This window comes from Camelina sativa, chromosome 10, assembly GCF_030686135.1.
Source record: "Camelina sativa cultivar CO46 ecotype springtype chromosome 10, ASM3068613v1".
Classification (NCBI taxonomy): Eukaryota; Viridiplantae; Streptophyta; class Magnoliopsida; order Brassicales; family Brassicaceae; genus Camelina; species Camelina sativa.
In genome coordinates, this window is record NC_141889.1 from 5399504 (window position 1) to 5422278 (window position 22775).

At 38.3% G+C, this 22775-nt stretch overlaps 7 protein-coding genes across 10 annotated transcripts; 2 read left to right on the plus strand and 5 right to left on the minus strand.

Moving 5' to 3' along the window:
- The first annotated feature begins 1330 nt into the window (after positions 1-1330).
- On the plus strand, positions 1331-3272 carry LOC104720088 (thioredoxin-like fold domain-containing protein MRL7, chloroplastic). The gene is made up of 5 exons (XM_087470312.1): positions 1331-1367; positions 1956-2229; positions 2604-2688; positions 2846-2957; positions 3043-3272. Exons 1-5 carry the CDS (start codon positions 1331-1333, stop codon positions 3144-3146), a joined length of 612 nt encoding a protein of 203 aa, XP_087326438.1. The 3' UTR covers positions 3147-3272.
- Positions 3273-3342: 70 nt separating this feature from the next.
- LOC104717343 (magnesium transporter MRS2-6, mitochondrial-like) lies at positions 3343-5102 on the minus strand. The gene is made up of 4 exons (XM_010434897.2): positions 4679-5102; positions 4180-4589; positions 3837-4091; positions 3343-3765 (listed from the first exon to the last, which is right to left on the minus strand). Exons 1-4 carry the CDS (start codon positions 4947-4949, stop codon positions 3487-3489), a joined length of 1215 nt encoding a protein of 404 aa, XP_010433199.2. The 5' UTR covers positions 4950-5102; the 3' UTR covers positions 3343-3486.
- Positions 5103-5857: 755 nt separating this feature from the next.
- Positions 5858-8861, minus strand: LOC104717344 (long-chain-alcohol oxidase FAO4B). Its single transcript, XM_010434898.2, has 4 exons — positions 8345-8861; positions 7916-8191; positions 6403-7826; positions 5858-6299 (listed from the first exon to the last, which is right to left on the minus strand). The coding sequence occupies exons 1-4, from the start codon at positions 8549-8551 to the stop codon at positions 5960-5962; spliced, it is 2247 nt and encodes a 748-aa protein (XP_010433200.2). The 5' UTR covers positions 8552-8861; the 3' UTR covers positions 5858-5959.
- A 2804-nt stretch (positions 8862-11665) lies between these two features.
- LOC104717347 (uncharacterized) lies at positions 11666-13240 on the plus strand. Its single transcript, XM_010434901.3, has one exon. It carries the CDS (start codon positions 11730-11732, stop codon positions 13104-13106), a length of 1377 nt encoding a protein of 458 aa, XP_010433203.2. The 5' UTR covers positions 11666-11729; the 3' UTR covers positions 13107-13240.
- LOC104717345 (CRIB domain-containing protein RIC7-like) lies at positions 13154-14759 on the minus strand. Of its 2 annotated transcripts, none has more exons than XM_010434899.2 (3): positions 14140-14759; positions 13819-13931; positions 13154-13725 (listed from the first exon to the last, which is right to left on the minus strand). In XM_010434899.2, the coding sequence occupies exons 1-3, from the start codon at positions 14198-14200 to the stop codon at positions 13300-13302; spliced, it is 600 nt and encodes a 199-aa protein (XP_010433201.1). In that variant the 5' UTR covers positions 14201-14759; the 3' UTR covers positions 13154-13299. The 2 variants fall into 2 exon arrangements, with proteins under 2 accessions (XP_010433201.1, XP_087324309.1); XM_087468183.1 differs by having other exon boundaries at positions 13819-13925; positions 14140-14743.
- A 409-nt stretch (positions 14760-15168) lies between these two features.
- On the minus strand, positions 15169-18216 carry LOC104717348 (uncharacterized). 3 transcript variants are annotated; one of them, XR_015568378.1, is made up of 12 exons: positions 17952-18213; positions 17678-17840; positions 17480-17575; positions 17300-17403; positions 16979-17178; positions 16728-16850; positions 16554-16642; positions 16361-16466; positions 16174-16271; positions 15734-16040; positions 15545-15628; positions 15169-15455 (listed from the first exon to the last, which is right to left on the minus strand). XR_015568378.1 is itself a non-coding variant. In XM_019231316.2 (12 exons), the coding sequence occupies exons 5-12, from the start codon at positions 17139-17141 to the stop codon at positions 15441-15443; spliced, it is 924 nt and encodes a 307-aa protein (XP_019086861.1). In that variant the 5' UTR covers positions 17142-17171; positions 17300-17403; positions 17480-17575; positions 17678-17840; positions 17952-18216; the 3' UTR covers positions 15169-15440. The 3 variants fall into 3 exon arrangements, 2 of the variants coding, with proteins under 2 accessions (XP_019086861.1, XP_010433204.1); XM_019231316.2 differs by having other exon boundaries at positions 15734-15979; positions 16979-17171; positions 17952-18216; XM_010434902.3 differs by having other exon boundaries at positions 15734-15979.
- Positions 18217-18249: 33 nt separating this feature from the next.
- LOC104717349 (casein kinase 1-like protein 6) lies at positions 18250-21894 on the minus strand. The gene is made up of 14 exons (XM_010434903.2): positions 21304-21894; positions 21127-21167; positions 20817-20886; positions 20534-20682; positions 20360-20455; positions 20136-20206; positions 19979-20040; positions 19829-19892; positions 19648-19732; positions 19420-19546; positions 19248-19330; positions 19099-19162; positions 18864-18997; positions 18250-18751 (listed from the first exon to the last, which is right to left on the minus strand). Exons 1-14 carry the CDS (start codon positions 21389-21391, stop codon positions 18443-18445), a joined length of 1443 nt encoding a protein of 480 aa, XP_010433205.1. The 5' UTR covers positions 21392-21894; the 3' UTR covers positions 18250-18442.
- Positions 21895-22775: the final 881 nt, after the last annotated feature.

The following is a 22775-nucleotide window of genomic DNA, read 5'->3' on the forward strand; positions in this document are numbered from 1 at the left end:
TTGACAATTCTCTTAACTACATGGAACACTAAGCTCCTCTGTTTCTTCATTTGCTGAATGCCCCCAATATTTAGCTCCCTAGGTTTTGCATTTTGCCTGTTTATGAACACAAAGACCAATCCTGCTGCTTGGTTTTGCATCTCTCACCAATGTACCAGAAGAGATGGATCTTATATCCACATTGATCTCCATCATCCTGACTTAATTGATTGATTGACCCCGTACATACTAATTAAAGAAACACCCACTATATTCTTGGGAACTCAGTAAATGCATACCCGTGCAAGAGATACATGAAGCCTCTTAAGAGGTGGGTGTATCAGCAGCTAAAATGTATTGAGTTACTTCTCCTAGTGTCCCACTGGCCAATAATCATACACTTTGTATGTACCAAAGGCTATACTTTGATGAGTCTTGCTTTCAAGGATTTCAAGTAAAACACCTTCTAAGAGGCTTCATGTATCTCTTGCACGCTTATGATCTTACCATTTACTGAGTTGCCAGATTCTCTCTTAGGGCTAAAGAAGCTGCTCTATAGCTTCTTGTTTATACGTGAGAAGAACTGGTGCTCTTCTTTTACTCTTGAAGTTGTTCTGTGGCATCTCATATCTCTGCTGTTGTGTTTCTTTCTTACCACTTACCATTGTGGTATTCATTACATGATCATCTCTTATTTTGTTGTTGCAGACACCAATGATTGTTTTTAGTGACCACGTGTAAGTCTTTGATTTGTGAATTCCGTATGATCAATAATTTAACCATGTCATCTGTTCTAACTTCTAACTATATAAATTTATTTCTTCTGTGTTCCTGTACCATCTGCAAACCGCACACTGATGCAGTGCAGGCCCTGATGCCAAACGTATTATCTCGATAAGAAACAAACAAAAAAAAAAAGAGAGAAGCATATCAAAAACAACCATAACAACACTTTTCCTCTTTAATAAATAAACGTCTTAGAACATATGTTATTTCATTATGTTTCTCTAAAAAAATTAAGAGAAACATATCAAAAACAACCACATGTAACAACTTTCTTTTTTCTACCTTTAACAAAGTAAAAAAAAATAGTTGAGGTAGAAAAGAAGAAGTTCTTTTAGTTCATAGGTTTCGAATGCAGTCCACAAGTTTGTGTCCTCGAGACTATCATGGTATTAAAACCTTACAAAATAAAAAATAATAATTCGAGTCACTAAAAGATTAGATAGTATTAGATCGAAACGAAACATTTTAGACAATTGACGTACCTCGAATTAATCCATCATCATTATTAGTATTGGGTGGTGGTGATTCACAATCACGCTCCCTATCTTGTTCACAAAGGTAACCTATGAGACGACAAAGCAACATGATGCAGGTTACCGCGAGTAACACAATCATTCCGAAAACAATCTTCTGCATATCTTCTTCTTCAGTTTGTTCCCGTCAAAAAAATTATTAGGTTTTTCAAATCGTGTCTGCTTCTCCTTTCTTGCAGTGCAGACAAATTAAGTATATATGGACACTTAGTCTATGTGTTAATTACTGTTATCCAGAAGTTTAACATTTTAAGGTCATAAAAGAAACATTTTTGTGTCTTACAATTATGGAAAGTTTACTTCTTTTATCAAAGGTATATATTCTAATATGCGATCAAGTCTATAATGTAAAGATATATATGGATGATGTGATATTGTGATCACATACATAAAGACAAAAATGCCAAAAATATACCAAATCCTTTAATTATTGCCCCCAAAAAAAAAGAATATAATTATTAAAGTTACGGTTTTAATTTCGGTTTGCTTAACCGTTCTTGATTTAAATCTGTTATATTTCCCGATACTTGGTTTAGTTCATATAAAGTTAAAAACGGCGTCGTTTGTGTCGTCTCCCTTATTAGACGATTTTTAAAAAATCCAATTTTTATCAAAACACTCTCTTCGTTTGAATTTGGGGGAAAACAGAGAAATGAGAGTTTCCTCACTGTGGCTTGCTCCGCGCCAAGAGCTTTTATGCATCTCACTGGCTTGAATTAGATCTCCTCCGATGTGAATCGCATTCCAGTATCGGTTCGGAGTACTTCGATACACATCCAATCAAAAACGTGGTTGGAGACGATGGGACTGAAATCGATTGGGAAGGTGAGATTGATGATAGCTGGGTCAAAGAGATCAATTGTTTGGAGTGGGAAAGCTTTGCATTTCATCCTAGCCCACTCGTTGTTCTCGTCTTCGAACGATACAAAAGGTAAATAAAAGCTTTGTTTTTTCATTCACGAATTTTCACAAACACTTGGTGTTCATAGGGGGAACGGTTTGAAAACTATGAAAGTTTTGTATTTTTAGTTTATAACATGTTCCAGACTGTTGTTACACGTTGATATAGCCATTTTGGATTTTTTATGGAGACATAACATACTTTGAAGTCTCAACTATATATAGCTGAAACTTTTGGTTTTCAGTTCAGTGTGACCATAATGTACTACCATTTGGAATACGTTGATATAGCCATTTTTGAGTTAGATTCCTTGTTTCTTGAGACCAAAACATACTTTGAAGTCTCAGAGTGACCATAATGTACTACCATTTGGAATAATCATTTGAATTGGTGGATGCTTATAGGGCTAGTGATAACTGGAAGACACTGAAGGAGCTTGAGAAAGCGATTAAAGTTTATTGGGATGCCAAAGATCGTTTACCACCACGGGTATGTTTGAAGAAGCCTTCTCTCGTTTGCTGTTTATTTTTAATACTTGTGCATATTACTCTCTGTGTCCAATGTTTTTTGGTTTCGTTTATTTGATTACATGTTGTTTGAGGTAGCTGCTCTCTGTTAACAAGAATCACCATGTTTGATTGAACAGGCGGTTAAGATTGACCTGAACATTGAGACAGATTTGACTTATGCTCTTAAAGCTAAGGAATGCCCACAGGTTCTCTTCTTACGTGGAAACAGGATTTTGTACAGAGAGAAAGGTGAGTTGATATGTTGATAATGCTGTTTTCATTTTTGTGACATGTATGAGCAATGGATTATCATAACGTATTGAACTTGATGCAGACTTTCGCACGGCGGATGAATTGGTCCAGATGATTGCACATTTCTACTACAAAGCAAAGAGACCTTCGTGGGTCGACAAGGCTAAGGTAACCCCGTTCTGTTAGTTTGCAACGGGAACAGAGAGTACTAGTTTTACTCAAAGGGTCAGTCTAGGAAAGGAGATACAAGAAACTTCAAACATATAGATTGTAACATTTTTGTATGTTCTAATGCAATATAAAGTTTGTCAATCTTTCTGTTCGTAGTTTTTACCTAAAACGTTGATCCGTAAGCTCTAGTGCATATATCAAAACAGGGAAGTTGTTTAAGAGTAATCTATTAATTCAATAATCCATAACATAAAGATAAAGTACCATTAAAACCATAAGAAAAAGCATATTAAAACCAGAAGAAAACAAAAATAACACGAAAGAGGATTAGAAAATGGACGTTGTGTATAGAGTCTTAACAGTCGAGCAGCTTCTTCCACTTGGTGTAACCAATGATGGCCATGAAAAGCACAATGCAAAGCGCAGCAACACCCCACACGAAGTAACCAAAGACGTTAGGTGTGTCATACAATGGAATCGGTATGTTCATACCGAACACGTTGACCACCAATGTCCCTACAGTTATTGCAAAATTGGCTATATTCACTATCAGCAATAGGTTGATCAGTCCGTTTCGGTTACTATTCTGAAGTATTTTCACGTAGTCTTCCGTGTCGTCAATGTGCTCCTTCACCTGCAATCTTGTTTTGTTAAGAGACATCCAAAATAACCAAGACCGTTCATAGAGTTACATTTACTACTTACCATTAGAACTTTGTTCCGCATTCCCTCCACTTGTATGAAGTATGCCTCCAGCAACATCTCCACATCATCAGCGTCATCTTCGTCAGTTACCATGCCAGAACTTTTGTTTGATGTGAGGCGTTGAAGATTTGATGGGGCGACAATGCTATTTGATGCTGCCTCTGCTTGCTGCAGGTTCTGGATCTGCTTCCTTGTTAGGCATAAGTCTGCCATGTCATCCTTGTCATCTAAGTATTGTTCGATTTCATCTCTCACCTAGACAATGTACAACAGCTTTATGTTTCCGTCCATCACACTCACACAACATTAGAGTATCATGGGAAAGAGGTAGTAACCATATTACCTTTTGTACACGGGCTAGCAAGTGGGTGAGATTACTTTTTAAACTTCGTAGGGATTGAAGATCCTCGATGCTAACCTTCTTGGTTAGTTGATCAAGAATAGACCAAGCTCGTGTCTCAAGAGCTATCACATTGCTGTCGATAAATGAGCAGACGACCTCGAGTGCAATCTCTGAGACCTGAACTTCAAAAGGAAGCTCACTCTTTAAGCCCCCTTCATCTTCTCGATCATCAAGAGAAGATTGTACGGTTGCAGAAGCTTGCTCTGGACCGTTCCTCTGAGGAAAGTGTTGCTTGAGTCGGTTACTGAGTGTAAGAACTTCAGGACGGAGAGGATCCAGCAACAGAACTTCATCTGCGGTAACTATTCCCTTTATGACCTCTAGATTGAGGATTATAGCTTTCTCTCTCGCTGCAGACCAAAACATGGATTTTCATATTGTCTGTTTTGACAAGTAGTCAGCAAAAGAAAACAAAACAAACAAGCCTCAGAACGTGTACCGAGAATTTCAGTCGAGTGAGAGAAAGCAGTTCTTAAATCCTTAGGCGACACGGAAGCACGTTTGATGATGGTGATCTTGTCACATCCCACCACTTGAGAGGCTCCAGTCCGATCAAACCTCATCCACAGGTAAGCTTCTCCCCTTTTCTTCTTCGATTTCCCCGTCCCTCCCACGCTTGATTCAATAGGCGAAGGAGGCGGTAGAGATAAAAGCGGTTTAGGCATCTTCACCGCCGCACCCTTCTTCCGGTGGCGGTTGCTCGACCCCATCGACTTCTCCGCCGCAGTTCAGAGATCTGGCCGTAGAGCTCTGCCACTTCTTCTCGGCTTTCTCCTTTTCCGATGAACCGGAACCGGAGTAGGGTTTGTATACTGTGTGCCGTTTCGGTTTCGGCCATGCGTGTGTTGCACATCTAGGGTTACGAGTGTTAAATTGATGTTACCCTTTATATAGAGTTTTTTTATGATGAGATGACCTAAAAAGTTATAGACTTAAAAATTAAATTTTAAAAAGATTTTTCTGAGATTTTCTTAAGAATTTGTCAAAGAGTTTTGCATATGGTCATAGCTTTAATTAAAAGATAATTACAAACTCTTGTAGAATTATTCTTCAAGATCTCGCGTAATTTGTTGTACTCTTGTTGAGTTTATATTCTCCAAACAAAAAACATCACCATATATAAAAATATAATTGTTATTAAGGATAATCTATTCATTCAAAAAAGAACCAATGTAGCATTAAGAAAAAAGCATATTACATCAAAGGCAAAAAAAAAAAATTAACACCACGACGGATAACGCTCGCAATTCTCTTTAAGATATTTGCGAATCTTTCCACACCAGCACGCCATAAGGGCCGTCAGGACGACGAAGAGGACGACGAAGCTGGCTAAGACATAGGCACCAACACTACTCATATTGTTTCTTCACAACTCTCAAACGATTTTTTCCTCTGTTTATGTGTTTTCTTCTTTGATTAGACTATAGGGATCGGATTATATTTATAGACAGGCGTTTGTATGTTAATAAGGAAATTCATAAATGTATATAGTCACGTAATCTTCCGTAAATATTAACTTTACATTTATTCGACAAAATTTTACATTCTTTTGGTTTTCCATATTTTGTTGTCATTAATAAGGAAATTAAAGTGAAAAGTATAGTTTAATATGATAGAATTTCAAACAAGGGTTTTTATTTTTTGCTTATTGTCGGAAACAAATACAAAATCCACAACAAGTAACACAAATACAAAATCAGTTCTTCCTTTCTATTATTCTCTATACTTTTCTTTGCTTTGCAAGCGAGTTAACTATCCTTGTGGCGATGCAGTAAGCAGTAGACTGAATGGTGATCATTGGGTTCACCCCAACAGCTGAGGGCAATACACTTCCATCACAAACAAACAGTCCCTCTGCTTCCCAGCTCTCACCGTTCTCATCTAACGCACCTTCCTCCTCGGTTGCTCCCATCCTGCAACTACTCATCTGGTGGGCTGAGAAGTATGACGTCCAATACTCCCCTTTTGTGCTTACTCCACCAACCACATCAACTTCGTCTAAAAACTCTTCAATGGATTCTCTAGTAGTTCCCTCACACTTCATCCTCTGTCCATCACTCCTGTAGAATCCAATGTGGACATTATTATATCACTTAAAAGAGTATAAGTTTCAAGTTTGTAGTTACTAGTTTAACTCTGTTTCAGGTTGAGTATAGCATATACCTATATGTTCCGACTTCAACTGCACCTGCTGCAATCAAAACACGCAAAGCTTGTCGAAGCCCTGCCCTCAGATTCTCCCTATCTTTCTTGGTCGTCCTGTACGTAACCTCGTTTTCTTTCATAACCTCACCTGAGCCGATGTCCCGAACCAGAGCAAACAAATGAGCTGTTCTTCCGTACTTCAACATCCGCTCTTTAAGGTCTGCTCCTGAAACCCACGGGCTCAACCCCGCATATGAAGCTGGTCCTATCAGTGGATTCTCCAGTATTGCTTTGCACCCTGATTCAGCATCATTCATATAATGAAGGGACGTGATGATCCCTCCCTCGTACATTTTCCCAGAGAACTCAGAATCTTTCTCCGGGAAGTATCCCCATGTCATCAAAACCGGGTGCAGCCTTAGGTTCCTCCCAATGTTCTGGTTCTTTAGCCCACTTGATAGCATCAAAGGTGGTGTCAACAACGAACCAGCAGATGAAACTGTTACTCGAGCTTCGATTATAAACTTCTTACCAATCTTTCCTCCAACAGAGCTCGCAATCACTCCCACACATCGTTTCTGTCTCTCCTTGCTACTACTAGTATTGTCTACTAATATAAATCTCTCCGCTTTGATCCCTGTCAGGATCACTGCACCATTCTCTACAGCATCAACCAGCCAAGTTCGGTCTGTCCCATTCTTGTGTCCTGCTCTACATCCGTACCCGCACAAGCCACAGTAATGATCCTCTGATGAGTTCCTTGGAACTGACTCTACCTGCAACCCGAGTCTCTCGCACCCTTTCCGAAGAACCTGATTCTGAAACCCGTCTTTGACACACTTCTCCGTGACACCAATCCTTGTCGTAACTTGATCCATTGCAGTCTTGTACTCTTGGCTACCAAAGAACTTGATCTTACTCCCTTCCGACCATTCCTGCAAGACATGATCCGGAGTCCTTATCGATGCGGACCAATTAATCGCTGTACCTCCTCCAACCGCTGAACCAGCCAAGACCATAAACTTCCCATCAACAGTCGTCAAAAACCCGCCTTTCTCGTATAGCTCAAGCATAGAAGGACCTTCAAGACCCGAGTAATCCTGAGCTGTAAAGTAGTTTCCTTTCTCTAGAACCAAGACTTTTAATCCGGCTTTAGCAAGGTTTGCAGCTGCAACACCTCCTCCACTTCCCGAACCTACTACAACAACATCACATCTGATCCTGTGCACATTCTCATCATCGTCTCTAGCGGCATGTACACCTTTTTCAATTAGAGATTGTGTGATGGTAATGTCACTCTCATGCAACGTCTCAATGATCCCTGACTCGAGAGGTCGTCGCTTCTCATCTGCTTCACTCTTCTTGTTGCTAATTGAAGAATCTTTAGGGTCTAAGCAAAACCCTATGGCTTCCAATGCAGGATTCTTCATATTCTCATCCGTCTATGAACAAAGAAAGTAACAAACTTATTACTATTACTCAGTTGCTCACATAAACTTGGAATATTTTTGTGTGTTTTTTGTTTGCGTACGTGTGAGAAGAAGTAGAAGAGGGTGTAGAATTTAGCAAGGAAGAAAGTGATACGAAAGGGAAGAAGGTATCCACTCTGTCTCGACCATTTCCTCAAGATCTCTTCTCTTCTATCTAATGGAAGCTCAGAGAATTTAAGGACAAAAGGCCAACTCTTGTCAAAACAGAGAGAGCCACAAAGCAATAAAGTTCCAAATCTGAATGACAAAACCATCAGTATAATTCTCAAAACCTTGACTGCTTCTGATCGTCCGTTTTTCACTATCATCTCAGCCACCTAGAAAAAAAAAAAAAATACATCAACATGACCAACCCAAGTATTCTATTAGTCAGAGCCAAGATCTTGATTCACTAGAAACAGGGGATAGAGAGAGAGAGAGAGAGAGAGAGAGAGAGAGAGAGAGAGAGAGAGAGAGAGAGAGAAGAGAACCTCGTCAGTGAATGGTGGTTGAGTAGAGGAGACGACGTTGAAGGAATCGAAAGATTGTTTCGGGGACGGAGGGAGGAGAGTTTGACAGATGACGGCGAGAGATTGAATCTGAGACGGTGAGAAGCCATGGTTGTAGCCTTCTTCTTCTTCTCTCTTCTTGGATCTCAACAGAGCATGTCCTCTGTTTCTTCTTCCATCTTCTTCCATGTTATTTGTCTATACTGTTGGGGGAATTTTTGAGTTTAATGATTGGATTAGGATTTTACGGAGAAATTTGTGAGAGGAGAGCTTATTGAAGAAGAATCAGACAAGTCTTATCAGAAGTCTTCCTTAGTTTATGTCCTTGATGGGTTCCACTTCCTTTTATGATGATGGAAACGAGTTTTTATGATATACGTTTTGTAGTAGGTAGGTTAGACTTAGATCTTTGTCTTCGAGTAAGAATGTGACACCTTTTTCTTAAGTTTTTTTCACGACCTCTCTCGAATCGTCGAATGTGCTTTGTTTCTTTTTCTGTGCGTTTAGTTTTAGCCTTTTTTTCTTTTGTCACAACAATATTAAAAGGCTTATTTTTCTTTTGTCACAACAATATTAAAAGGCTTATTTTCGAAGGAAATTTCAATTATTCTTATTCAACAAAAAAAAAAATGGTTTAAGAAAGTAAACCCGAGAAAACTCTCGTGGATGGATGGCTATAAATGTTTTGGTACGCCCGAGAAAACTCTCTACCATTATTCCCAAAGAAAGTCTTGTGACAGTGTTTATTAGTAATAAACACCGCATCGCGACAAGCTTTCCTAGTTTCCAAAAGTTTTTGTTTTTTGTGTATATATTGCTTAAACTTTATAATCAGGTCCATCGAGCTACTTTGTTATGTGTCGTTTTACATCAATTTTTGTGTGTAAATCATATTTTTGGTATCACCCACAATAAATAATGAATCTGAAACACTTAGTAACCGTTAAGTTATCCTAAGCAGTAAAAATAAAAATAAGAGTACAGTATAATGCATTTATTTATTTTGACTTTATCAGTTTTTTATGAGATCATGCTACATGTCCAAATTACCCCACTAGACTTTAATGAACACTATCAAAAACTAAACCACTTAGAAAAATAATTAGCCGTCCACCGGTCAAACGTGGGGTAAGCAAGGATGACCACGCAAAGCACGATCGCCACAATCCAAAGAGGGTGACCAGCGAGCAACAACGTCGCTCCAAGTAGAACAAAATCGTACTTATGGTCAACAGTCGCTCCAAGTAGAACAAAATCGTACTTATGGTCAACAGTCGCTCCAATTTCATCAGATCGTTACGTTTATTGACATAGTATTCAGTGTCGTGAATGTGCTCCCCCCCCCCCCCCCCCCCACCTTCCAAAAAATTATATATAGCTAGGGTTGCAAACCAAATTATCCACTAATTGTTTTTTCATTTCCAACCATAGATCGGAATAAGAGTTTGTTTAGTGAACAAGACAATAGACAGAACTTGATTTGTTAATTACTACTATGTTTAAACTAATAATCAAGAGAATCAAAACACTATTTTAAAATTGATGAGGAAACAATTTATCTCAATAAAGACCGATCATGCATATATCTCAATAAAGACCGATCATCATGCATATATCTCAAGAACTAATAAACGACGAAATATATGTTTTGAAGTCAACCTAAAGCTAGCTCGCACCAAGAAAATCAAATAACTCATTGAGACCTAAACGATCCACTTAATTGAGAAACTGGCATCTCATAATCGTGTAAAACAAAGAGAATAAGAAATCAAACCTCATCATCATCATCATCATAATCAGAAAGTAAGGGTAGATGAAGCGTCTCTGTATCTGCAGCCATAACAACAAACTCAGGGGATCCCACGAGTAAAGCGTCTACGTAACTGAACAAGATTAGGAAATCTTTTAAACCCTAAATTTTTGTGTAAATAGAGACGATCACATAGTCTACAAAAGAAATAGGGTATTTAGAGGGGACGAGGTTTATTCTCATAATGGGCCTTCGTGATATATATTGACCCATATTGGTTTTTCCAATCCACTAGTTGCAACCGACATTTTTTTATTTTTATATACATGATGTAGTATTTTGAGAACGTTGCATAAAATATCGGAAATATAAGAGAAATCATTAAACTGGTTTCAATACTTATAGGAAAACAACGAGGACCAAGAACAACTGCAAAAGGAGGCATTGTACATTTTTTTCGTACAAAAGAATTTAAACAGTGACAGCTATTAAAAAAAACTTTAGATAAGTAAGTAAAAAAAAAAATGAAAGAAGGTAATAAATGAAGGAAGGGGTCTGAAACACTGGGCAGTGTGGGGACAAATGGAGGGCAGGAACCGGAAATAGAAAAGGCATGCGTGAGACCCCAGACTGTGCCGTTTCCGGTAAGAGAGAGTGAGACATGTGTCAACACCATATTGGAAGACTCCTTAAACCCGTCGCTTTCGTACGAACATAAACACTGTTCCCTTCGGCGGCTACGGCGCGTATTTGTCGTCTCTCTCTCTCCGCCGTTTGCCCCCCCCCCTCTCCTCTCTTCTGTCTCTGTTACTTGTATCCAGCTTTTTGTTTTTTTTTCTTTTGTCTTTTCTTTTCTTCCTTATATTATCCATTGTGTAAATGTATGTATGCAAGTGATTTATTGTGCAGCTTCTTCCCAATACAATATTCCTTCATTTTAAAAAAAAAAAGAAGTTTTGAATTTTGTAAAGAAAAAAAAAAGTGGAAATGGTAATTATATAGTTTTATACTACTAAAATAAAAGGCATTATTGAAGTTTGACGATCAAGTTAAGAAAAAGAGAGAGATTATATAAAAGGGTGGTTTTGGTCAATATGCCACAAAAATCGAAATGGTGTCTTCTTCTCTCCCTTGCCAATTTCGTCCCGGTTTGGTATGGTCCCAACATGCTTTTTTTTTTCTTACCCACGGAACGTGAACCTTTTGTACCGTTTCCTCTTTGTTACTATCTTACCCCTCCCATTTTAATTTTTTAACCACGAATTTTTTTTTTCTTTTTAATAGAAAATATCAAAATACTACTGAAACAAGTAGGAATGTGAATTGTGAAATACAAAAGTACATAAATTGGTAAAAACGTTGTTGTTTTTCATGTAGCAAAAAAAAAACAAAAAAAAATGTGGTTTCTTACTATAGAGGAAGCAAACAAAAAAAGGTTCATTAAATATCATTTGGTTTCTTGCAACTAGGGATATTTATGTAATTATACCGAAAGAGACACTACGAGGCATGAACCCATAAAAAGGTACGTATCGCTCGTTAGCAACAAACCCAAAAACCAAACAAAATCACACACAAAAAAAAAGCTTGCAGCTTTTTTGCTTTCTCTGTGCTCTCATGGCGTCTTCACGTACTAATCTCTCTCTTCTTCTCCTCTTCCTCTTTCTCTTTACCGCTACAGCCATCACCAGCCAGCAAAACGAAGACGACGACGACGACAGCTCTTCACCTCAACTCGCTCTCGACCCATCGGAGCAAGAAGCGGTCTACCGAGTTCTTGACTCAGTCAACTCAGCCATCTCATGGCGAACCATCTTCCCCGACGACCTCTGTGCTTCACCACCAGACGGCGTCGTTTGCGATTACCTCTACGCTTCTCAACACGGCGTCGCGACCTCTGTCCACGTCACCGAGCTCCACTTGGGCTACGTCTCTGACTACACGCAAAACCCTCCTTGCTCTTCCAACTCCACACTCGATCCTCTCCTCTTCACTTCTTTCAAACACCTTCGTAAGCTCTTCGTCTACAAATGCTTCACCGGAGCTCGCGTCTCGTTGCCGGATTCGATCCCGGAGGGTTTCGGCTCTGTTCTCGAAGAGTTAGTGTTCATCGAAAACCCATCTCTCGTCGGCGAGATCGGAGCCATGATCGGTAATTTCACCAAGCTGAGAAGACTGGTTCTCACCGGAAACGGGTTTTACGGCTCAATCCCGGGTCGGATCGGCGATTTGGTCAGTCTAGAGGAGGTTACACTCTCCAGAAACAGCTTGAGCGGTGGGTTTCCGACGAACGCGACGTCACGTCTTAAGAATCTAAAAGTTCTAGACTTTAGCCATAATTTTCTCAACGGAGACGCCCCTGATTCCATCGGAGACTTGACGGAGCTTCTCAAGCTAGATCTCAGCTTCAACGAGTTCACCGGAGAGATCCCATCCGGCGTCGGGAAACTAAAAAAGCTCGTCTTTTTAGACCTGAGTTATAACCGTTTTGGGAACTTCGGCGTTCCTCTGTTTCTAGCGGAGATGCCGAGATTGAGAGAGATTCATCTGAGTGGGAACAAGCTCGGTGGGGTTATACCGGAGATTTGGAAAAATCTGAAAGGTTTATCTGGAATCGGGTTCTCGAGGATGGGTCTTCAAGGAAACATCCCAGCTTCAATGGCGTCGAGTCTTAAAAATCTCTGCTTTATAGCTCTCGACAACAACAACCTCGACGGAGAGATCCCTGAGGAGTTCGGACGTTTGGAGTTTGTCGGAGAAATCAACCTTGAGAACAACAATCTCGTCGGAAAAGCTCCGTTCGCCGATGGTTTCAGAGACAGAGTCGGGAGAAAACTCAAATTGAGCGGGAACCCAAGTCTACACTACGGCAAAAGCTCCGATCCTCCTGTCCCTGAACCAGCTCTCTCTTCATCGGCAGCAACAAGGGTTTTACCGTTGTTGTTTTGCTTCCCGGTGGCTTTATTGGCTCTTTACATTTCAATGAAACAGTAAAAAAAACACAGAGAGGAAGAAGAACAAAGAACAGATTAGGGAAAAAAAGTTTTAATTTTTGGTTTGTAATTATTAGTTTTCTGGTAATGAATTTACTTTGGAATTATCATCAACATTTCTTTACTATTACAAAACTTACAAAGTCTCTGTTTTTTTTTTTTTTGGTTTTTAATCAAAACCCATTTCTGTCATCTTAGAATTGAGGCATAGATCTAACGGAACCAGTATCAGACATATAATCCGACATTTTATCAGTTTCTGATCTTCGAGATGATCTCGATGACCCTCCTCCATTACCACCTTCTTTTGGTTTCTTCCTCTTTGACTTCTTTGGAATCTCCGGTAGTCCAGCACTGTGTTGTGACCAAGAAGTATCTTCGTCTTTAGTTCTCCTAGACGATGATGATGATGTGCCTTTGTTTGAAGTCCGACGTTTGGTCTTGTCTGATCTCTCTTTCGTAGGAGAACCTTTCTCTGACGATGACTTTCTCGTGGATTTTGGTAGTTTTGGTAAATCTCTGGACCGACCACCGTATTCTGATTGACATTTCACTGAGGAATCGTCTTCTCCTAATCCTTGACTTGATTCCATTCCCGGTGAACTCTTGAAATCGTTCATCTTCCAAAGATTTTTTTTATAACAACTAACGTTACAAATTTTAAAGATATGTTTTGTAATGAAAGATAGGGGGTACGTAGAATAGAGTAGTACCCAGCTAGGTGCAGTGGCATTATCCGATGGTCCATCCCAACCAATGTGGGCAACATGCTTTACGTCAGTTGGATTTCCAATTTGCATCTCTTGTTCCTTTTCACCTTCTATTGCTTAATTTCAGAAAATTTAACATTAATCAAAACCTTTTTTCATCTTCTCATTCATTTACAAAGAATGCAATTACATTAGTTCCATCAAAATGTAGTAATTTATTGAATGTCAAACATCCTATGCTTAATTGTGTTTGTCTAATAGTTTCACAAATTCAAGAAATTATTGAAACAAAAAGGAATGAGAGAAGAATATAATAAAACTCACCAAATACTTGAGATATATATCGGAGCCCTTTCAAGAGGCTTTTCATCTTGGTACTTGACATTAACTGTGAGTTGCATAGGATCTCTTCTCTTTGTGGGAAACAAATCTCTATCCTATGTTAGTTTTTTCTTTAATTTTTTACAAAACGAATGAGGAAGAGCGGTAACGCAATGTTCATGCAATAATAATATCCAAAATCCCTAGCTTATTATTAAACGAGTAAAAAAAAAACTACAAAAATGATCTTTATATATTTACAAAGATTTGTGTGACCATAAAACTCTTAACAATTGAAGGGATGGTGAAAAATGGAAAAGAGAATCGAATGGTTAGCTCAAGAATCCATAGTATTCTTTAGAAAATAACAAATGATCATCTTGAAAGTTTCATGATCATGCATCTTTTTGAAGGAATTCTTGTATCCGAATTTTTGTTTGATGAACATGAAATAAAAAGAAGAATATATAGAAAAAGAATCCAAACGAGAAGAAACTATTGCGACTTCATCTAAAAAGATCTACAAATTTCCTGATAGCACCTAAAAGGGTTCACCAAGATAAAGATTTGAAAACAAGGGAAATGTTTCTATGAAAGATGTGTGAATAGAGCAAAATGGCTATTGAGAAATGAGGGGGAAAAACAAAGATTGTTTAGCTTTTTCCGTTAACTCAATGGTTTAGATTTTTTTTAAAATGAAGGGAGGAGATTAATTGATTTTGTTAAATAGTTTGTACTATTTTTTTCTTTTACTTACATACCTATTTTTGGAATATGTAATTTTTTAAAATGATTTAACCATTAATATTATGTTTTGTGTCGCTTTTTTTTTTTGTTATCGCTATGTTTTACATTGCTAAAATATTTTTTTTGTCGTCTTAAGGAGACTTACGAATCTTGTTAACGTCATAACAAGATTATTTTGGTATACCGTATAGTGGATACAAAAATGACACTCATTCTTGCCGCAATAGCTTTCTCTTGCTAACGTGCGTGTGAATCACGTGGTGTGATTCATAGACAATGTGCTCATGATACATCAAGAAGTTCCTTCTTTTAGAAAAGAAACGGCACGCATGTTCAGTTTCTTAAGCACACGGTATCAACAAACGAATATGTAAGATATACAACCGGGAAACTCAAATGCATAGAAATATAAAGATTACAGAAGTGAAAGAACAAAAGAAATCAGAGCATTCTCAACGATCCTTCCCACAAAATTTATCGGCGTCCATCGGCCAAGATAGATATTAATATCAGTACAACAAAACCAGAAAATGGATGGTTAAAGGTTAAGCAATGTCCTATTGCCTATTAGCCTGCAAGAACAATATAAACATAAAACATTATTAGCAAGTAAGAAGTAGAACAAGAATTAGGAAGAACATGAGTAGAGAAAAATAGTAACCTTTTTCAGGAACTTTTCATGAATCTTCAATGCTTCTTTACAAGCTTTTCTCGCGTCCAAATTACCCGCTATATCCCCCAAAATCTGGAACCAACCAAAGAAAATAAAAACACAACTAAATCAACATAAAACTCGAGAAAGAAGAGTTGAAATTTCTCAGAAGGTATTGTGGCATAGAGAGAGAGAGACCTGAACAACGTCGTCTAAGCCTTTAGCTTCCTTCAATAGACGTTTGTTTTTTGTTTCAAGAACACTTGCCACTACGAAAACAGCGAGCGTGTTGTGTTGCTCGTTGTGGCCACTCTTTACATATTTTCTCTCAAACTTTCCATACTTCTTCAGTAACCTTGGATCCTGTTCTGAGAAGTTGTTTCTGTTCTCTGGTTTCTCGTATGATCCAAACAAGTTTGGATTGTACTCCATAGCCCACATCAGCTGAAACAAAATTCTATCTCACAGTCTTATTATCAGCTCAGATCAAGAGACACTCTAAACCCTGAAAGAACATGAATTGAGTTCTCTCAGGTGAACGGAAATCAATTTTCACATCCCCAGATTTAGCTTATGACATTAAGAAATACGGATGAGTTATTGTAACCAAAGTAGAAACATATTCAGAGTCTTGTTACCTCCCAAAGGTACAAAGCATCAAGGAAGGAGAACTCTCTCCTGAACAATACCATCAACATTCGTATAGCAAACAGATACTCTCCACCGTCGAGATCCTCTGTCACAGAAAAAAAGTATAACGTCTTCACTAACCATGAGAAGTGCAAGAGAAAACGTAGCTCAATGGAAGGCAAAAGGAAGGAGTACCTAGATGTTGATGGAGCCGAGGATCAACGGTTTTAATAACCTGTGAGAGCATACCCAGTTGAGTCTGGACGCCCATTGATGTCGCTGTTGTCCTGAAATTTTCTCTCTAAAATTCAAGAAAACCAAAAACCATGTAAACAACAACAAAACCCAGTGATGACACAAAACAAGACAATAGGCTTTAGATCTTTACTAGTCTTCTCATTGCACGCTCAAAGCACCAGAAAGCGTCGGCTTCATCTTCGAGTAGGATTATCATTGGGGAACATATGTCGTTCATTCCTACACAAAATTGGTGATTAAATCCCTCTCCTTCATATGTTCACCTTTATTGAAGATTTAAGCATTAACAACAAGGTGGACTTACCCTGAACATAGCCAATATCAGGATTTAACCATGTGTATATGGAAAGAATATCCCATAGTCTTGCTTGATTACTCTCATTCTCATAAAAGGAGAGATACCGATCTGTTCGAACAACATCAAGACCTGTAACAAAACTATACCTTATTACCAGTTCTTTAAGGGCACTTGCCGTATCTATGAGTTCCAAGTTCTTGATACTTATACAGAATGCTAAAGAACATAAACTTATTTATGAGTAGCGGTAACAATACCGATTTGACTCAACACAAGCATCCACTGGAGCAGACGCTTATCTGTTATAGCGGTTTTTACAAACCATCCTTGATTTTCTACGGATGATTCTTCTAATGGCTGTCCATCTTCCGCAACAACCGCCATCGTGACAAATTTTCCGCTACCAATAAGAGGAACCATTTGTCGACATTCTTCTTTCCAAGCATAATACTGCTCCCTTAGATAACAAGTACAGCAATATGAAGTGCAATGTTGAGAGGAAAACAACATTACTCAAAAGAATCTACCAAACTACTGCGCATTCAGTAAAAGGATAGCACAAAAGACAATAGTAGTACCTTCTGTGATTCCTCAATATGTTCCTTTCTTCAAAGGTACTGTCGGGATCATAACCTCCTAACAAAAACTCCCAAACCTCTCCTTTGATCGAGGGATGAATCCCCTGAACATGTATCCAAGTAAAAAAAACATGGCCGTAGACTAAAACAAGAGAGAATATAAAACCAAAATAGACTTACCCCTCGCTGTATACGCCGGAGAACTCTTTCCATATCCAAATGTCCATCTTCAGTAAACGCAGCATGCCATCTTCTAGCACTTAAAGTTTTGCCAGCCTGATCAAAAATCCCACAATGAAAAAAGACTCAAAACTTTGGAAACAAGCTTTATACATCAAGAACATGGACTGGTATGAAAAGAAAAGAAAAAAGACAAACCCTTGATTTGAATCTGGTCCTGGGAACATCTGCTACACATTCTGATCTAACTGGATAGAAACCTTGCAAATCTTCTCCTCCTGATTTCCACATGTGTCCACAGCAAATCATTCAAGCTTTCACCTTTTTTGGTTTTTGGGGTCAATCCAGATTCAAAGCATACCTATATAATAAATTCATCAAACATCAAAATTGACCCTAGAGAATCTCTTCTTTCTTTTATGCACCTTAAAGTCAAAATTCTCCAACAACAAACAAAGAACAAAAATAGGACCTTTTAACGCAATCAAGTTTGTGCCTTTCTAGATTCAAAACCATGAACTAGAATGTTAGATCGATCTCCCTCTGAGTCATGGACACGATCACCGACGGAGCTGCCGTTAAACTTGACGCTTTCAAAGAGACGATGACGATATATACACGTTAGTTTGTGTAGAACACTTGAAACGACGTCGCTTTGCTGAAGAATAATGTTCATACTTGTCCTCTCTCTCTTTTTTTTTTTCTTTTTTTTTTTTGTTACAAAAAGAAAGAATAAATTAGTTAAGAGTTCAATGGCATGATATGTAGAATTAAGCTCAACAAGTTGTGGTGATTACAATTAAAAAAGTGTGTAAAAATTGATACAAAATCCAGAGAATGACAGTAATAATGATAACAATACATGAAAAATTGGGAGTTTCGTGGAAACGGAGAGGAGGACCAAACAAACAACATATGTAAACAAGAATCCAATTTACAGATAAGAAGAGTCCATTCAAGGCTTCATTTGCGGATGGAAAGAAGCTCGAAGCTTCTGAGAGCCTCGTCACGTGCTGTCCTAGAAGCAGCCACTCTGTCTCGGTTAAAGGCAGAGGCTGTCTTTGACTCGTATCCACTCACAGCAGCAGCTGCTGCTTGTGTTCTCTGAAAGACAGATGGTCTCACATTCCCACCACCGCTTGATGCCACTCGGCTAGACTCCCGGCTCTCTCTTTGTTCTCCTGATGAGCTCGGCCTACTACTCGAGGCTACTGCTCTTCTTGAAGCACTTCCGTATCTGGACGTGTTTCTTCCTTTCTCAGATACCATATTCTGACAAATAAAATGACATCAAGAATGAGCAAATAATTAAGATTCATTTCATGCACATTCTTTTATCAGAATTGTGATTGTATATAAAACTGGGATGGTTATATTGTTTTACCACAGCTGGTTTCATTGAAGGAATTTCGTCAAGAGTTCGATGTCTAGTATGGTTTTGATGGGGACTTGGTCCTCTAGCGTTCCTTCTCGCAAATGCTTCGACCGCACCTGAGAATTTATCGCGGATGTTCCCTACTGTAAGGGTATAGACAGGATTAAATTATCAGAACCGACCACCTCTTAGCTAAGTAGATTTGTATGTTTCTTAACTCTGGAAAAAGTATAGGATTCATTACCTGAAATCCTTTCAGGTTTTTCAGCAGACGGTCCCGCAGCCATCCCTGGTCTGTTGGTTCGATGCTAAAGAAGAGATCAATACATCGAAGTGAGTATTGATAAGACACTTGATACTAAGATGGAGAAATCTACAGACATGTGTACTCACCCTTTCGTGGGAGCTGGAGTGGGATCTGGAACTCTGAGGGTGTTTCAATGCAGTCCAGTCGAATACGTAGTCAAACTGATAACCTGATACCGTGAATCCATTTTATTATCAAAAGAGTGAAACATTTATAGAGATATCAAGAAGTAAAAGTTTAGCCACAGAAAATGCAAACCTTCACGGATAAACAAGTCTCGGAATAGCCTCTTTAGATATGAGTAGTCTGGTTTGTCTTCGAATCGCAAAGACCTGCAATATTGAAAGTATGATACGAATTCCGGTGGATGTGACTTGCATAAGACCTGTTACAAGTATAGTAACAAACAGTTAACCTGTGATCTATGTGACAAGGAGAGAGAGATCCAGTCAAGGGTGTCTAAGCCATATTATGTCGTTACCATACCTCTATAGGAGTTGAAACTTTCTTCTCGCTTATTCTGTCATACTTCTGCTTCTTTGTGCCAGCTTTTAGTCCTTGCCATGGGAGGCTGAACCAAGAAAATCCCAGAAAAAATCAGACCAGAACAAGCACGTGCCAAGATACACTATACAGTCAGACAAAAAAAAGGATCTCGATGCACAACCTTCCTCTCAGGAAATACATGAGCACGTAACCAAGAGACTCCAAATCATCCCTTCGACTTTGTTCTGCCAACAAATTCGCAAACAGCCACATTTTAAAGGAATTGTATTACACAAATTTGGAGCACATCTCAAGTGGGTGAATTGCTTACCAACTCCAAGGTGAGTGTTGACACTAGCATACCTAGCTGTCCCAGTAAGGTTCTTATTTTCCCTGTAATGAAAACAGAACATGAGTATAGGTGTAAGCATTAAGTAAATATAAAATGAAAGGTGTATAACAGTGCCCATGAAAGCACCATAAATCACCTATAAGGGATGTGCCTATGTGTTTGAAGATCCCTATACTTCTTTGCAAGGCCAAAGTCAATGATATACACCTAGATACAAAATCAATCAGGACATGATTTCAGCATACAGAAAACAAAATTATGCTTCTTGTACTGTAGGAAATCTAAAGCAGAAACTCAAGTTTAGTAACAAAGAAGAAAGATGGAATCTAGCATAACAGAAAGTGTACACAAAAAAAGCACCTGGTTTGCTTTGCGACCAAGTCCCATCAAGAAATTGTCAGGTTTTATGTCACGGTGAAGAAATCCCCTTGAATGCATGTACTCAACTCTGCTAATCTACAAAAATTAACAAATACATTATTTTCTTCTGCCTTGACAAAGTGAAAGCAGCAGCACTTGATAATTGATACTCACCAGTTGATCTGCAAGCATCAAAACTGCCTTCAAAGTGAGCCTCCTATTACAATAGTTGAACAAGTCTTCCAAACTCGGCCCAAGCAGATCAATGACCATCGCATTGTAGTCTCCCTGAACCCCAAACCACTTGAGGCTGGGGATGCCACCTTCACCACCACAGAAAACAAATTAAATCCAGGAAATGCAATATCAGATGAGCACAACAGCTAAAGCATATTTTTTTAACATATAGCAGCTACAGATTTTGACCAGAAAAGTCATATCAGAGTTGTAAACTTACTTCCTCCTTGTAGAAGCATGTATATCTTCGACTCATAATGAAGTTGGGGATGCTTAGTTTTCGCAGGTTCCTTCAAAAATTTTACAGATGGTTAGATGTAATCCGTTGTTGAATCCCCCAGCAACGAAAAAGATGAGTATTTTGATACTTAAGAAGCTATGGACGATACATTAGCTGATAAACGCAATGGGATTGATACAAATTGATGAGAAAGCTTAAAAATTCCAACTTTTACTCGTCTCCTCAATCTTAAATCACATGTTATTGATACAAAGCTAAAGAGAAAGAAAAGATAAGATATGAATAATACCAGCTTAACAGCAACTTCCTCTCCGGTTTGCAGACTCACAGCTGAAATATATATTTTCAAGAACAAGATTTAATTCAAAGGTAATCCAAAAAAATGAATACTAACAACAACAACATAAGAGACAGATCACATTAGAAACGATTAAAAAAAGAAAAGATAAAGGAACAATTTTTATACCTAGAAAAAGCTCTCCAAAAGAGCCACCACCGATCTTCCGACCAAGCTTAAACTTGCCCCCAATTACATTATCCATTTTCAAGTCCATTCAATTTACATTCAAATTTCACCTTCTCTGTTTTACAAACCCGATTAAGAGCCCTGACTTAGAATCAACAGCACCATTTCCAGATCGAAAACAGGTCAACGGGACAAGAAGAAGATGAATATATGAATCGTCGTCTCTCTCTCTAATGTCGTGGTCGTGGGTGACTCAGGGCGTTGAAGAAGAGTTGAATCGCCGGAACAAACGAATCAGACAAAAAGTCATAGACAAGGAAAATAAAAAATCAGACAGAACCCAGATTGATGATTTTTTGTCACATTCCCATATCAAAAGGTGACGAATTGATTTCTTGGTGAAAAAAGTTGACCCAGTAAAACCATTGTTGATGATGAGAGAGGAGAGAGATATGGGCCTTAAACTTTTTTTAACTAGGCCCAGCCCAAACAAATAGGCAGAAGTGGAGATCTCGAAAATCATCCCAAGTACTATAAACTCTCACGGACACATTGGTCAACACAGGTTACAATCAAGGTCCCAAACAAACTAAAAAACAGTTTAATTTATATATATATAAAGCAGCTTTTGAGAATCATTAATACCAATCATAAATGCCTAATAATTCATGCTTAGGGTTGTAATGTTGTTATGTACCTATGCGTATGTTGTCTTGTCCTTATCATCATAGAAGCGACGTTGAAGTCACTGGGCCTGATCCACTTGTCTAAGGCCCACTTTGCAACGTGTGATATTTTTTTGGAAGTGTGTAGAGAGGGAGGGGATTCTTTCTGCTGCCGCACACATCAAATGTGTCTCTCGACAAAGGCTATTGGTCACAGATGAAGTCACGAAGAAGCGTCAATGGCATGTCTAGGTAGTCCACGTTGTCAGTTACCCGAAACGTCTGAATTGAGTGTTTTTTTTCTTTCAGTTTTATTATAGTATGAGTGAAGCTTGTAAATTACTCATCATTACTTTTTTATTTTTATTTTTGTCGCAATGGTATCTTAATTAGTTTCAGCTAAGGAATATGCTTAAGTTTGAAGATCTTTGACTCATTTTTTTCTCCTTGATCGTCGTATAGGATAACCTAGTTTAGTAACACTTATTAGTCGCCATTTTATATATAATTTATTTATCTTTAAGGGGATTTCGGATGGATCCGGACACATTTATGTCACAATCGTTTGATAAGGTTATTAGTAATTGTGTTTCCTTGTGTAATTAATACTCGTGTGTCATTCTGTTGGTTGGTAGTTATACCAATTTTTTTTTTACTGTAGTCTTTTTTTTTTCATACCGCTTTGGTAGATACCAATAAGATATATGATGTTTTGTATTTTTGTACAAGATATATATATATATATTTTTTTTTTCTTAGTAATTCTAGTTCTTATAGACACGAATCGAAATAAGGTTGGGCACACAA